We start from the raw sequence: 15,878 nt of genomic DNA, 5'->3' as shown, positions 1-15,878 counted from the left end.
ACCCCCTTCTCACCTGTGGATTCTCTGCTGGCTTTGCTGAGCACTGTGTTAAAGAACCTTCAAACATTCTCGCTCTAAGGAGTGCCTGGATGTTTACAGTTAGTTATATGTCTTATTCAGACATATAATCTTGACCTACTTTGTTCAAACAAGGACATATTAAAATACAACAATTTCTTAGGCCTGATAAACAGGATTGAGATTTTAAATATGCCATGCCCTATTCCACCAAGCCAAGTGTGAACAAAGTCTTGCCTTTCTTGCCACCTCTTCCCCAACGCAGAATTGGGTTGAGAAATTTGAATGGCTACTGAAAGAAAGGCTAGTAGACCACCTTAGAATATGTTGGTAACATATGGTACCCCCCAGAGGCCAAGTGAGGTCTTAAAGAGAAAGGGTAAATGTCAGGAACTAATTATCAAATTCAAAGAACTTTGGGAGGTTCCCCTCAAATGTTGGCCTGATACTTTCTTTCTCTCTCAGAACATCTCCAGGCTGTAGGATGGGCAGCAGGAGTTTCAGCTCAGCACCTGCCTTTGCAGGTCTGAGATGGGGAGGCTGTCCTCTGTGGAGAGCCTGCTTTTCATCTACTTTTCTAACTCTTGGCCTGTTGGGTTCTTCACACTGTCTGTCCACTGTCCAGCAAGGGGCCTGGCCATGGCTCCCTTTTCTTGAGCTACTTTCATCCAGTTTTGAGCAGCCCCATTTCAGATTGGCCTTTTTATGTTTGATATAAAGAATAGTTGTTGGCCAATTTCATCTTTTCATCGCTGTTCTCTAGGCCTGAATCCAAGTAGTTTGTCAGCTGCTCATTAACTCCCCCTTTGGCTCTTTCTAGTGTGTCTCCTAAGCTCATTGTGCCAAGAACTAACGCTTTCTTTTACACGATTCTCTTTCTCTGCTCCATCAGGGAGACAAATTACTTTCCAAAAGGGATCGCCAGGGATGGTTTAATGAGAATTTCTTTGGGGCTAGGCATGGAACGCAATGTAGTTAACATTCGGTGGACTTAATTGGACTTTTCTTTTCTGCCTCTTTTTAAAAAAAATCTGAAGCTATCCTGTTAATCTCTCATTTGTAATCAATTGTGTTGACTAAACAAAAGTCTAGGTCGTCTTTTCTTCCTGTCCCAGACAATCCTTTGTTGCCTGTAAATGCCGAGTTCTTGAGTGATGCTGGTTCTGTGGATGGCCCGATTGTTGACAGTTCATTACTACGCTTTTGTCCAGTTAATCTTTCTCGCTGTGTTTTGCATGTGCATGCCTTAATGAGCTCCGCTGGCAATTAACATGTTTCTGGGAGCAAACTGGTTGCTCAGACGTTTGAGAGGGACGTGCAGGGAAAAGGGCAACGCAGCTGCCTTGAGGTTGTTTATTTCCCAGCATTTTCTCAAGACTCCTGTACCCTCTTTGGTAGCACCCCCTTCTCCTCCTGCCCCCCTCCCCTCCCCCCAGCCCATTTACCGCCTGCTCACCTGACTTGTTACTGCTCGAACTCTAGGGTCTGGCTCAGGCAGCCCTCTACCTTTTTGTGAGCCAAATAGCAAAATGGGGCTCCATGTAAACCCATTTCTGCAGCCAAGGCAAGAGCATGCGGAGTACCCCCAAAATGTATCTGGATGCTGGCACTTCTCTGTGTCGCTCTTTGTAGAGAGGAACCTCTAACCCGCCTAAGGCAATAGGACTGTACAATCTGTTATGTACAAGGCTGTGGCTTTGGAAGGAGGGCTTTTCTCTTTTTTTTTTCTTTTTCTTTTTTTCTTTTCTTTTTTTCTTTTTTTTTTTTGAGTCTTGCTGGCAAGATTGCTGAAGTGTGAGCAGTCATGGACAGAACAAACATCTTGTAGGGGAAAAGATAATTGGAGTCTTTTTTGTGTCTATGACAGGATTCCCTTCCCCCGCAATTTGATTTTTTTTAAATATTTTTTCAGGGTGGCCTCTTCAATTTAATCAAGGTTAGGATATTAATATGCAGCGGATGACTACCTTGTTTAAGTCATTTATTGATATGGCAAACTTCAAGTCATGCAAACAATTTAATATTATGGAGGAAAAAAAACGAGAGAAAACAGATCCTTTTACCCACCGATTTCCATGCACGAAGCTAAGGAGAAGGCAGGCTACAGTGGTTAAGGAGGGAGCTCGGTGCTGGCTGTGGAAAGTGCTGACTCCTTCCAGGAGAAGGAAGCCTTTCCTGGATTCCATCACCAAGATAACGGACCTCTTCAACCAGGGAATGGTGTCCAACCGGAGGAAGGCAGAGCTAAGCTGCCTAGGTTTGGAAGAACAGTTTATCTTCAATTACCTTCAGATGTGAAATAACACCTTCTCAGGTGTGCGCAAGATTGGCAGGAGCCTGGAGTGGAGGTTAAGTAACAATCAAGTTAAGAGAAACAACCTCAAGGTGGTGGGAACATGAGGGAAACTGCAGAGGTCCATCCTAGTCAGAGCACCACTTCCTGGGAGCAGGGACAAGCAGGGGAGCCACATCAGCTCCACCTGAGCTGGATTTTATTCACTTTGGAGTTTGCAAAGAAACAACCCCCTAGTACTTTAAAACAAACCGCCAACCTGAAGACATATATTATTTTCAGTTTACAAGAGGGGGAGATCCTTTTGTAAAAAAAAAAGTTACATGAAAAGTTACAACAGGAGACTTTCTCAGGGTCCTGTTGCTTGGTGGTTAGAAAGCTAGCCTTCTGGGTGGCATGCTCCCTCTTCCATTTAACTGATTTCCTTAAGAGAAGGGCACTTGACCGTAATTTCCTACAAGCCATTTCCCTTCACACTCCGCAGCTCTGCATTCACCTTTGTATAAATATCTTCCTGGGGTGTTTTAAGATGGGCTTGACATGATAGGATCTCCTAGCAGCATACCTGAAAAGGTATGCTTGGGAGATGGTGGTAGTGGAGGTGGAGGAAGGAAGAGGAAGAAGAGGAAAAGGAGGAGGAGGAAGTTGTTTGACAGAAATGACTGATATAGAGTACTCAAGTGTTCTAGAATGGAGTGGGGTCTAAGAATGTCAAGCAAAGCTAATAAAATACTTTGAGAAGAAATGGAGAAGTGGAGGGATTGGCCTCTCAAACTCATGCAGCCTCCAGGAGGGAAGTTCATATTATCTTTGGCCCTGTCCTCCTCACCCCTCCGGGGTTTCCTGGGTTTTATAGCATACATAGTTAAATCTGCCTGCTTCTGTGGGTCCCGATCTCTCCTCAGGGAACTGCAGCCAGAACAAGATAGCATTTAAATTCCCTCTGGCTTCCTCGCCCCCCTCCCCTGGCTACATCTTCCCAGACTTGGGGGAGGAGGAAGGAGAGGAATACAAAAAACGAGGACGCTCTCCTTTCAGGAAATGGAATTCTAATGTACGCGTTCCTATTTCTGAATCGGAGGTACTAAAAATACCCCTGCGACAGCCTGAGGAAGCTGTCGCTGTCCTCTGTGCAAACAAAATCGACAATTCTCCTTCTCAACGCAATGGGTCTTCGGATTGGGAGGGGGCCCAGGACAGAAGGTTTGGCTGTGAGCAGGAGAGATCTTCCACCCTGGCCAGGAGCTTCTCCAGGCCACAAGCCTGAGACTGCTTTCCATCAATGAAGACTGAAGGAAGCGATGGTCTCTTAGAAGCCCGGACTTTGGAGCCCTGCCCTTCGTAGCCGCGAAACTCTGGGCGTGTCATTTAGATGGTCTCTCTGCCTCTACTTTTTCTCTGCAGAGTGGGAATAATCACACACACACACACACACACACACACACACACACACACACACACACACACAGCTTGCAAATTGTTGCTAAAGCCACAGTAAAGGTGTTGAGTGCCTGCCTGGGAAAGAGAGCTCTAGAAATAAGAGAATCTCTCTCTCTCTCTCTCTCTCTCTCTCTCTCTCTCTCTCTCTGGTGGAAGTCAGTGGCACTCTCAGTAATGAGTGCCTACTGTATACAACGCGCTGGGCTAACCCTCACTAGTTACTGTCAAGAGTTACCTGGGATTGCCCTTTGCAGTAACCATCCTTCCCTCCAAATAGCCTCCACCCGTGGTGCAAATCCGGATGGGGTCAGCGCTCAGCAGTTCTCACCCCCTCAACTCGGAGGCTGCGTGGAAGAGCACTCCCGGCCCCGCGCCGCGTTTCCTCTGGTGTAGAAGAACAATGTTCCAGAAGACGTGGGCTGAATCGCCGCGCTGATATTAAAAGTGTGGAGGGGGTGGGGGTGGAGGGAGGAGGCCAGGCGCGACGCGCCAGTAATCCGAGCTCTTGATTATCTAGATTCGGATCAAACGGGGCGGCGGCAGCCGGCCCCCTCCTGGGAATGATTAGATGATTAATGTAATGCTGTTTGAAGGGTCTCTGTTTTCTCTCTTAATTTGGGTCATTACTTAGAAAGCAAGCGTGAGATCATTTCATCAGCGTGCACGGCGGCAGAGATAGCTATTGAGGAAGTGGGCTAACTGCGTGGTAATCACGACCTGGGAGGACACGTCGGCCAGCTCCGGGAGCTGGGCGCGCCCTCCCGCGGCAGGGTGCCGCTTACCGATCAGCCAGCCCAGACCTGAAGTGCAGGCAAAGGACATCAAGAGCTCGACAGCATGGCCTAGACTGGACAGCCCCTAGCTGTCGCTGTCAGAGGAGGCTAGGACCATGGTTGCGCTCCTTAAACTCCAGCCTTTTTCCTAAATTGCATGCTGTTACACTCGGGATACCCAAAGGCCATTCCACAGCATCCAGCCACTTTTGACCCTTAAAATTTTTTTCTCACCCAAATAAGAATCCCAAGCATCTGCTCAGTCACCAAATAAAACCTTGGGCTATTGATGGAGCCGGATGGAAGTGTTTCGGCCCATGCTCCTGGGTGCTTTAATATACCAGCATACCAGGAGTACGGTTTTAGCCTTAGCTTGGCCCCGGTGTCCCAAGAAAGTTACATTTGGGAAAGGAAAAGCTATAAATGCTTAGTTCCACCTCCTTCTTTGGATATGTTGAGCTGACCTCGTGGCGAGGGGATGGGGAAAAGAAGACGCGCACTAATGGTTCTATTTATTGAGTCATATATATGTAATATTCCGTGTTCGCTTGTACAGGAGAGATTACAAGGTTGAGTGAAGATGGCAGGGGCATCACGCTCTTCTGGGCGCTCACGGTGACAGGCTGGGATTAAAAGCCGGCTGCCTGAGGAGAAGCGGAGGCCTGGAATTAAATATGTTTCAGCGCACTGGATTTAAATACGTTTCCTGAATGTACAAAGGTGGGAGCCACGCGTTTGTGCCGGTCATCGAGGACACGTTTACATTTCCCCAAAAATATGCTGGTTTCGATAAATAGATTTTAGCCTCTCTGCTATAGTTTTTTTTTTCTTTTAATTTTAGAAATAAGTTTATACGTGAGATCTGCTTGGGTTGGTACAGGGCAGGAAGAATGGACAAGGCAGTAGCTCTCAGCTCTGAACTGTCCTGGCTAGGTCCTTTGCTGAGGGGGTGGCGGTGGGACCCACGCTGTCGTGAAGTTTGCGCACATGTTTCTTTAAGTCAAAGTTTCTGCAAAAACCTTTGCCGCAAGTGGCACACGTGAAAGGCTTCTTGTCGTTGTGGGTGTGCATGTGGAAGGTCAGATTGTAGACCTGATGGAAGGCCTTGTTACAGATAGTGCATTTGTACTGCTTCTCGCCGCTGTGGGTGAGCTTGTGGTTCTTGTAGTTCCCTACGGAAGAGCAAAAACAACAAAAACAAAAACAAAAAACGTAGGGGTTTGTAGTGGAATAAGACCTCCCCCAAACCCTACACCACCAGCCCTCAGTCCCTGCAGTAGCTCAGAAGGAGATGCTTGGCTAGGCAGGCTTGACCTCTCCACTAAGAAGTTGTCAAACTTCGTACGCGTCAAGGCCGGAGCGCTCCTGAAAGGACGGTGAACCAGGTCTTACCCAGCCGACACAGGCCCTGCTCTGCCCGTGCAGAGGCCCACAAAGCGTTCCTCCTGCCGAGCTCTGCGGGCTGGGAAACTTTTGTGCAGCCTAAGAAGGCAGCGGGTTCTTAGAGCTGATGCCTCGCTCCAAGAAATCCGCACAAATCTAGGCTCGGTAGCTCTGTTCTTAGAACCGACCCCCCCCCCCCCAACACACACACACATCCCCATTGCTATCTGAAGATACAAAATTACATTTGAAATTGAGTAGAGTCCCAGGGTCTGGGAGCACTGGTGACCTGCCCCCAACCCCCAAACCTCTCAATCTTACATTGTTCCTATAGGAAGATACTGCTTAGATTAAAAAAAAAAAAAAAAAAAAAAAAAAAAGGAAGTAGTGCTTACAAAGGGAAGCCATACTCTCTCTGTTTCCTTTTGCCCCTTTCCTTAATTCCCAGCTCCAAAATTCAGTGCTCTCGAGAGTCAAGCCTGAATCCAGCGAGGTCTACCAACCCAGCCAGGAAAGCGTCTAGCTCTGTCTGCACAACCCGATTCCAAAGAATTGCTGCGCCCTAGCCTGCGGCTTTTGTGCTGCCTCTACCACACTCACCTCATTCTCAGCACACTCCTCCTCCCCCGAGACCCTCTGAACCCTAAAGATGAGGCGAGGGAGTGCCTAGCTTAGTACCTTACCTTTTTGGTGAAAGCCTTTGCCACAAAACTCGCAGACGAAGGGCTTGTAGCCCGCGTGGATGCGGATGTGCGTGTTGAGCGTGGAGCTGCGATTGAAGGCTTTGCCGCACTGGTTACACTTATGTGGCTTTTCCTGCGAAGAGGGGCGTGCGTACAGTAAGGCCGAGACCTAGGCAAGGGACAGTAGAGCCCCCCACCAAGGTTAAGGAGAATCCAACACTACCGCTCAGACTAGGGTAGTGATGTTCGCCGACTGGGCCTGATCTAGGGGCCACATACCTGGGTATGGATAATTTTGTGTCTGCAGAGAGTGCTGGCCTGGCGGAAGCCTTTGCCACAGACTTTGCACACAAACGGTCTAGCTCCGGTGTGGACAGGCATGTGGCGGGTGAGGTTATAGTGAGCATTGAACACCTATGGAAGGATGAGAGTGGAACTTAGACAGAGTCTGCCAAGGGCCTACAATCAGGCCCGGAGGCTACAATTTACCTCCCTTAACCAACCATCCCATCTGAAGCCAGCAAGTCCTTTTGTCAACTGTGTGGCGATTTTACAGCCCCATTTTACAGAATAGGAAACTGAGGCTCAACTGAGCATTGAACAGAGCGCGCAGCTATTAGGACGCTCCTCTGCTTGAGAGAAAGGTGTACAAGGCTGCCCAAGAAAGTCAGGGGCTACTAGCTCCCTCCCCCCAGAACCGTAGGCCTCACCTTGCCGCACACTTCGCAGGTGAAGTTTTTGGGTTTGCTGTCAGTAGAGCCCCCCGGTAGTTTGCTGTGGCTCTTGACTCCCCCTCGTTCAGCTGTCAAGGCCGAGTTCTCCTTCAGCACCTGCTCCAGTGGCGCATGCAAGCGCTCCTTATGGGGATAGGAAGCTGGGTGGGGGAACTTGTCCGCAGCCAGGCTGGCCAGTTTGGCGTTCTCCAGCAGAAAAAGCTTGGGGTGAGCAGCCAGGGAAGTGGGGGCCTGTGCGTTGAGGAGGCCGGATGGGAAAAGGTGGCCTCCGAGGAGCTCCGAAGGTGGGTAAGCGGTGGAGTCCAGGTAGTTGAAGTAGTAGAGAGAGCCGCTGGCAGGCAGCCCCACAGCCTGGTTGATGACCTGCGGTTTGATGACCCTGCCGGCGGGCAGCGCAGAAGGCGCGAGGCCCAGTTCGGCCTTGCAGCACACGCCACAGTTGGTTTTGCACAAGCCGCTGGCGCCGCACACTGGGGCCCCCCCGCCGCTGCCTCCTCCTCCACCGCCGCCCGCCCGGAGGCTGCTTTTCCAGAACTCCGAGTAACTGAGCAGCGTCTTGGACGGCACCTCGTAGCCTAGAGGCTGGAGAGGGATCATACAGGGCAGCGGCGAGCAGAGGTTGAGCAGTTTCTTGCTCTGGCTGCTGTCTGCCTCTAATGCAGCAGGCCGGGGCTCGAAAGGCGCTCGGGGCTCGGACGTCTTGGCCATGATGCGCTCGATAGAGAAAGCTAGTGTTTTAGAAGTGGCCGGTGACGCTCCAGCGCGCGGGCAGGCCGGGGGCACCATGGTCTCCAGGGAAGCTGAGCTGGCCATGGCGCGCCAAGCTGAGCCAGGCTGGGCCAGGGCACAGCCTCTCTCCTCTAAGTCTGCATTCCGGAAAAGGCAGGGGGGAAACCGCAATTTAATAAGCACCTAGTCGGCCCCGGTCACCCATTTGCATTCAAATGAACAGAAGCAGAACAAAGTGCACCCAAGGGTACCAAATTACCGCCCATTAACCCGGCGCGCAAAGGAACCCACCAGCTCTTGCCCTGGGACTATGAAAGGGGGAAGAAGGGGGAGGCTGTACAAAGGAAAGGAGAAGGGGTAGAAGAAAGGAGTCTCAAATTAACACTCCCCAGCCCTTCCCTGGACCCAGGCCTTCGCCACGCGTGCTGGGAACAGGGCACTGAAAGAGCAAAGTTAAAGAGGGCCGGAAGATCCACCTCGCTTTTACCTCTTTCCCCCACCGCCAAGGAGATGCGTTCCGAGCCATGCAGCGTGTCTCTTCTGTCACATTTTGATGGCAAACATCTTCCCCTCCGCGTGAGATCACTGTCTTTTACATTCAGCTGACATCACATGAAGTCACTTGAAGTGGAATGACATGGGCGGCGGCGCGACTCCCGTTGAGGACCCTGCGTTCCCCCGCGCCTGCGGGCCGTCGCCACCGCCCCTCAAACTTTAAAGGAGGCAACTAGCGCCCGCGCTCCCTTCGGGAAAGTGCGAGCGGTTTGCGAATGGGGAAGGAGGGAAGAGAGGGAGGGGGGAGGGGGGAGAATCGTGATGGTTTTGCCGGTGGAAGGAGGTGGGGGCCGCCCAAACCCAAACCTAGGCAGAGTTCCTTGGGTGATTCACAACTTTGGGGGCCTACAGTTTTAGGGTACGCGGGGAAGGCGGGGTGTCCCGGACGCGCTACCTCAAAGGGCCCCTGGTGTCCGTCTAATCACCAAAGTATCCCTTAGCCCTGCGCAGCCGAACTGGGCACCGTGCTAATAAACTGCCATTTACCTACGGAGCCGGCGCCAGCCCCGAACACGCGCAAATGATAATTACCTCATTAGGATGTGGCGCATGGACGCGGGCGTCGCGTTTGGAGGGGGGAACTTGTTAATGGGGAAATATTAATTTATGCAAAAGCAACGAGCTCGCCTTGGCTGGCGTCGGAGGTCGAGAGAGAGCTCCCCGCCGCCTAAGGACGACCTCGAAGAGTCCGGAAGGGCAGGCGGCGTGCGGGGATCCTGGGGACCTGGGGAAGGGTGGGTGCGCTTACAGCTCTCTGGCCCACTTTTTCAGTAGGGCTGGGGGATTCTTGCCCTGAGAGGCCTAGGGCTCTTTGAGAAGCTAATCGATCCGAATTGCTGATTTGTGATCGGGTTTGAGAGGCAAAGCCAGGCTCCGCGCCTGGTTTAGGGCTGCGTGCGGGGAGGATTCGGAGGGCAGCTCTCCCGCTGTTGGGTACTTACTGTTTGTATAATTGAGAAGGTCCAATCTCCACCTGTTTAAGGAGCAGATTGAAACAGCAGAACCTCCCCTGGATCCTATTAAAACGTTTTTCCTCCTAAGGCCATTCAGTCGAACCAATTTTCCGAAGTGATTCATAGAGCTGAATTCTGCCAAGGCAGCTCTTTCACTTTTAGCCACTAAAGCACCGCGTGGAACCGGGTTTTGTGTTTTTCTAAAATAAAAAGGAGGATTATCAGAGGGGAGAAGGAGGGGGTCTGAAGGGGGGCGGGCAAAGACTTAGTGTGGCCAGAGGTACAAGCAGAGGGAAGAAAAGGCTCTTTTCTAGACAGGCCCCAAGTAAGTTCGGAGGAATTCAGCGTTTTTGTGCCTGGCGCACAAAAGCAGAGCGCTCGGCGCTGGGTTTGGAGGGGCTGAATTCATGTTTGCAGACCATTCCACCTGCGTATCACAACAAACTGCTCAAAGAAGCTCCAGCACTTTCAACAGGCCGGGTGCTCTTGGTGACAACAAAAGTGGTCGAGGCTGAGGGTTCTTATTGGTGGGGGGGGGGGTGGGGGTGGCTAGCTAGAGAAGGAGAGAATTAGGTTTAGGGAAAAGAGGGGCTGTGCATGGGGTTTTTGAAAACTTTTGGCTGTTTTTGTTCGTGGGACAATTATATCTTGCCAGCCGGCTTTTGCAAGACCAAGAGCTTTGTAGCCGCAAAGGCAGTTTAAGAGGATTACGGTGGGTATAATATGAGCAAACAGGGTTGAGGGTTTGATAGTCAATTCCTTCTCCAGAGATATAGCATCAGCGGAGCCGGGGAAAGTGCCGGTGAAGGCGAACCCTCTTCTCCGTTTCCGGCCGACTTTGCAGCTGAGTGTCCAGCTGATCCCAGGCCCACTACTACCCATCCCAGGGAAAACTGTCCAACCAACGCCGGACGGACGGACGAGCAAAGCTCTAGTTTGGACTGCAGCCGAACAACATCCAATCCTCGGCAAAACTCTTTCCTTCTACCCACCTATCCAGCTGTGTCTCCTCTGATGGCCATTTCAGACCAGGTGTGGATGGAGCAGGTAGAGAAAAGAAAAGTATAGCTGGGGAACGAGTCGGGGTGGGGGACAACAGACAGAGATCTCCAAGGAGAAGTGACAGTGGAAATGGTCTATGATAGACTAATAATCTCATCCTGCCAAACTCTGAAACTGTCCTCAAATTCAGCAATTATGAGTCTGTCTCCTTAATATCCACCACCACACACACAAAGCTGAAACTTCCAGGTATCAAAGCTAGAGTCCTGCCCAACTGGAGAAGAATATTTTCACACCGCCCATTTAATTTAAGACATCCCCACGGGGATGTAAGTCCACACCCAATGTCCCCCATCTCTATGTAAATGACAAACTTATAGATGACCCTCCTCTCCCACCAAATCTGAAGCAAACCACTCACCCACTGTCTGAGATAATATCAGTTCACCTGCATCCTCAAAACCTGAATGTCTATCCCGACTTTCCTGTGGAATCCTGCTTGCCACCAGCCTTGCACCCCAGCCCTTTCCCCACATTAGGCAATTATGGCTCTCCAGGGCACCTGAAAGACATGCTGGTTTGAACACTCCATCAGGCTGATAGGCTTCCAAGGACTTTCTGAGAGCCTGCTTTACCGTCCCTTCTGCTTTCTCTTAATCTCTCTCTCTCTCTCTCTCTCTCTCTCTCTCTCTCTCTCTCAGCAGAACTACCTCCACAGAAAGAAAACATTTGGGTAAAAACAAGTTGCCCCTAATGTGCCTTTCTTTCCAAATGTTGGGTGAATACACTGGCTTTCATGAAAGTATTTAATTAGCTTCCACAAACTTCTTCCCTTGCCTGCAGATTATATTGAAGTGGAGGGTTGGAAACTATTTTACACCTTGCCACTCACATGTTAATTAATCTCTATCTAACCCTAATTGCAGTTTATTCAAGCGCCGCTCAACAGCTCACCCACACAATAAACACTGAACCTACTTTTATACATATTACTTCACGTTAACACATTGAGTAATTAGCTCCAGTACCAACTAATAGTGCAAACAAATATTTTCTGTAAACGAGATGATTTCAGGCAGAATAATAGAAGACTGGGGAAAAGTCATGCGTGGTGGAAGGTGTGCTGAGCTTCCCATTCCTTGCCCCCTCCTCCAAATTTATTTTCCCAGTACACACCGATTTTTAAAAGGCCGATTTCCTTTTAGGAAGGCTGAGACAACTATAGAAATTCAACTTTCAGAATTTTAGAGATTTGGTGGAGAGAGGTCTGTGAGATTAGGGGTGACCTTTTTAACCTACAGGTTTTCAGTGGAGGGAGAGTTCCCAAATAACTCCATAAGTGGTCTACTGGAGATATAAGCTGATCTCTCAAAGCATGTTGTTGTATGCCAGAAAAAAACAGTTTTGGGAAACTTCTTCCTTTAAAAACCTTTCTTCTAAAACAGCAGTTTCTCAGGAAGGGGTGACTTTCTGGGTTTACCATGCTTTTCAAATCCCAACAGGCCACAGGCTGCACTGCCAATCCAGGATGGACTGGTACTAAGAGAGTAAGTAAGAGACTGAGAGATGGGCAGCAGACACCTGCCCAAGAGGAGCCTACAAAGGAGGCATCACTCTCATGGTCTCAGGGACAGAATTCACGGTTGTGTGTGTGTGTGTGTGTGGGCAATCAGGAGACCCACTTCCATCAAGCACAGCCTTTTGATCAACAGGGTCTTGCCCAGTGGTAGGCCTCAGCTCCAGGTTGGTGCAAAAACAAGACTCTTGCTTCTTTGCCATCTGGTCTTGGCTTCAGCACTACTAAGCAAACCTAGTGAAGCCGGAAGTGCCTCTGGATCCCAACACTTCCTGTTTTTCACAACCCAGTCCCCTAGCCCAGTATCTCTCTTGCTCTGTGGGCCCTGTTCTAGCCTGGACCTCTGTAATCTCAGGCCATGTGATGCCACACCAGGGCCGAACTATGCAATGCGCACACCACTGACTTGGAGATGTGTGCCCAACTCCAAAGACAGAATGCAGTGCTCTAATTGAAATCGCAGGCTTAAGCACAGCTGGCGGCTGCCTATCGATTTTACAGGAGCTTCTTTTGTAGGAAGCATATTAAATATGAGTGGCCACATCGGGGCTTTGCTTGTCTCTCCGCCCCTTCCCTCTGGCCATTTTATGGTCACTAACTTGAACCACTGTAATAATGACTTCTGTGTAAGAAAAAAAAATCAGTTCCAGAAATCGCCCACACTTTAAGACAAATTACTTAGCAGATGCCTTCCCGGAATGCAGACAACCTCAGAGGAAAATCCCTTTCTTGTATAGAAGCTCACACGTTCGCACCGCTTCTGGCACCCGGAAAGAAAAGCAGGCATTTTGACTCCCAACTCCGAAAGAAAAGGTGCTGCAGTTCTAGCCTAGGTGACTGGTGTCAATTGGTTTTAATTTTTAAAATTATTGTTAATATTATTGTCTACAATGACTGCAAAACATAATAGATCATCATAAACTATCTTACTCAGGGCTGCACACGGGGGGGGGGTGTCTGAGTTTGGGGAAACGCTGAGCAAATTTGGTGCAGTCACTGTTCCCCTCCCAGATTTATTTAGGGGTGGTTGGGGGAGAGAACCCAAACCTTTAAAAAACTTTCAGCGTTTCTCTTCCTATTTCCTCACTCCTCTCCTTTCCCTTAATTCCCTTCCATTTAAAATATGATTTACGTAGGAACCACCTTTAGCCGCTGCTTAAAATTCATTAACTTTTGAAGAGAAATTGATCCGCTATCCTCCTTTTCACCCCAGGAAACATCCTACTGAAAACATTTGAACAGCCTTGCCCGAGCGCGAGGCTGTTCAAGACACAGGGGCCTCCGCTTTTGGTGAGCGTTATTTTCTGTATGGAGAGACAAAGAGCCTCAGATACCCTGGCCCAACAAGGCAGGGCGCGTATGCCTGGAGAGCTGTCGGGTTCCAGGTATCGCACAGTCCCAGGCCTAGACTACCAAGATAGATGGTCTGGTTGCGGTCTTTATCTGCTCACGACCTTTGGGTGCTGCAGTGCTGAGCTTGAATAGCACAAAGCCCGGCCCTCTGCACCAAGCAGATGTTTAGCAGCACTCCTAGCTTTCAAGGGCTGGCAAATTTCAATGTACCAACAGACAGTTTCACCTTTCGACCAGGAGTCTCCAGGCCTTCAGCCTGAGGCAGATAGTGGGGGTGGGGCGGTGATACAAACCTATGTGGATTTCCAGGATTCTTCTAACGACTGGGTGATCACAGCGGAGGACACTCTCTTTTCTTCAGAAATCTGGGCAGTGTAGACACTCCTAGGACAGAGGGAATCTCCCCAGAGTGCAGATCTGTAGTCTCTACCCTTGCAGGGCTGATGCACTCCCTTCTTTGCCCTAAATGCATATATAATCACAAACATATATATGCATATCGTATATATGCATATGCATGCATATCGTGTATATGCATGTGTGTGTATATTCTATCGACATTCTAGAAATGGCATTTGATTAGGAATCTAATCCAATACTTGGCACAGCATTTTGTAAGCGGACGTGCCACTTTTCCGGGTGCAGTAAAGGAGCGTTCCTTTACACCTGAGTTTTCTTAAGACTCAATTTTGGTATGCAATCCGAAAGAAGTTATTTATAAACAACAACTATAATGTATTTTAAATGCAATATATATGTGCACAAACACATGAAATAAAAAGGCGCTTTGGTGAGTGATGGGCCTAGTGTAGACAGAAGATGTGGATTTGCACCCTGGGAAGATGGCTTAGGATCCTCCCGGTTATTTAACTTGGCAGCTGGTTAAACTCCTTGGTGAAGCCTGCCCAAAAGTATTAGCGTTAAGAACTAAGAGCAGGAGTTAAGCAACTTAAGAGAGCAAAGGGTAAGAGGAAGGGACTTCAGAGTCCCCCAAAGTTCTGTGGTTCACAAGACAGTGGTGAACAGAACTGGATAGTGCATTTCAGAAGGCTCTGAACTGTTGTATTGTCAGCTAGCGGATACCTGGCTACATTGTGTGTGTGTGTGTGTGTGTGTGTGTGTGTGTGTGAGAGAGAGAGAGAGAGAGAGAGAGAGAGAGAGAGAGAGAGAGAGAGAGAGAGAGAGACTGACTTTAACAAGAACTCCCTGTGTGCACATTCAAAAAGAAAAGTTCCTTTTGGTCTTTACCTTAGCTAGAGGAAAGTCAGCCTTTCACTCTGCCGGGCATTTGTGGTCTGGCTTAAGCAGACAGAAATTGGAAATTCCAGAAATGATGAATAGAGCTGCTCCCAGACTGAACCCATTTCTTCCTCCATCAGTGTCCCTGCTACATAGAGTCTTTCCTTTTAGGGTGTGACTACTGGATAACAATGAGCAGATGGACTATTGTACTTACCCAGATGTAGTACTAAGTGAAGCACCTATGCCAGTCAATCCTCAGAGCATCCTAAGTCAAAACCTTTAATCCTTACCCACCATAAAGATACAAAGGTTGAGATTCCTGGAGGATATGCAACACACACCAATTCACAGAGCGGGTTAAGAGGTTCTTTGCAGAGCTTGGACTCATAAATATCATGCAAAACCAAAACAAAACAAGATAAAACCAACACAGCAAAACCAAAGCTAAGCAAATTGGTGCTGGTGGTGGGGTAGGTATTACCAGGGATAAACACTGGGGAAGTGTTCCTCAGGGTCTATTAAGGGTGGGTGTTTGTATTAAGTGTGGTCCATCAGTTGCATGCCTACTATGCACCCAACAGAAATGCTTATCTGAAGTCACTAGGAGGCATGTACTCCAAAGGTCCACAGCAGCATAATTGTTTGAAGCCCTAAATTGGCAACTGTGTGAGTAACCATTACCAGAGGAAGCAGGAGTTTAGTGGTGGCTCATTCACAACATGAAATTGTATACATCTTTGAGAATGACTGGCTACTGAAATATATAATAGCATGGATACCATGTTATACAAAAGAAGTTGGATCTAAACACTTAAAATATTTTGAAGGAAGCAAAATATGAAGGGAGTTCTCGAGCAAAGTGTTTGCAGGTTTATGCGTGTTTATCAAGTAGTGTATACCGCACTTTCTACTTCTCTCCATATATTTTATACTTAGATATATCTGTTAGATCCACATATCTATACATGCTCATCATATTCATGTGTCTGTTAATAAGCAAATAATCACCATGAATTTGTCTCATTGCTCGCAGCCCCCAATTTCCAAAAGAACACTGTTCCCTCCCTGCCTCTTAACTAATATTTCTTTAATTTCTTCCTCTGGATCAGTTAACTGAACCTTAGGTAAACTCATACAAATGAGT

At 48.7% G+C, this 15,878-nt stretch overlaps 1 protein-coding gene across 2 annotated transcripts; it reads right to left on the bottom strand.

Moving 5' to 3' along the window:
- Positions 1-3,888: 3,888 nt before the first annotated feature.
- On the bottom strand, positions 3,889-9,750 carry Fezf2 (FEZ family zinc finger 2). Of its 2 annotated transcripts, XM_021182359.3 has the most exons (7): positions 9,550-9,750; positions 9,140-9,332; positions 8,541-8,796; positions 7,301-8,190; positions 6,870-7,004; positions 6,591-6,723; positions 3,889-5,696 (listed from the first exon to the last, which is right to left on the bottom strand). In XM_021182359.3, exons 4-7 carry the CDS (start codon positions 8,135-8,137, stop codon positions 5,434-5,436), a joined length of 1,368 nt encoding a protein of 455 aa, XP_021038018.1. In that variant the 5' UTR covers positions 8,138-8,190; positions 8,541-8,796; positions 9,140-9,332; positions 9,550-9,750; the 3' UTR covers positions 3,889-5,433. The 2 variants fall into 2 exon arrangements, with proteins under 2 accessions (XP_021038018.1, XP_085684493.1); XM_085828367.1 differs by lacking the exons at positions 9,140-9,332; positions 9,550-9,750 and having other exon boundaries at positions 8,541-8,858.
- Positions 9,751-15,878: the final 6,128 nt, after the last annotated feature.

The sequence above is a fragment of the Mus caroli genome, unplaced genomic scaffold, assembly GCF_978045245.1.
Source record: "Mus caroli unplaced genomic scaffold, Mus_caroli_1 scaffold_12, whole genome shotgun sequence".
NCBI classification, from domain to species: domain Eukaryota; kingdom Metazoa; phylum Chordata; class Mammalia; order Rodentia; family Muridae; genus Mus; species Mus caroli.
This window is presented reverse-complemented; position numbering and strand designations above follow the sequence as displayed.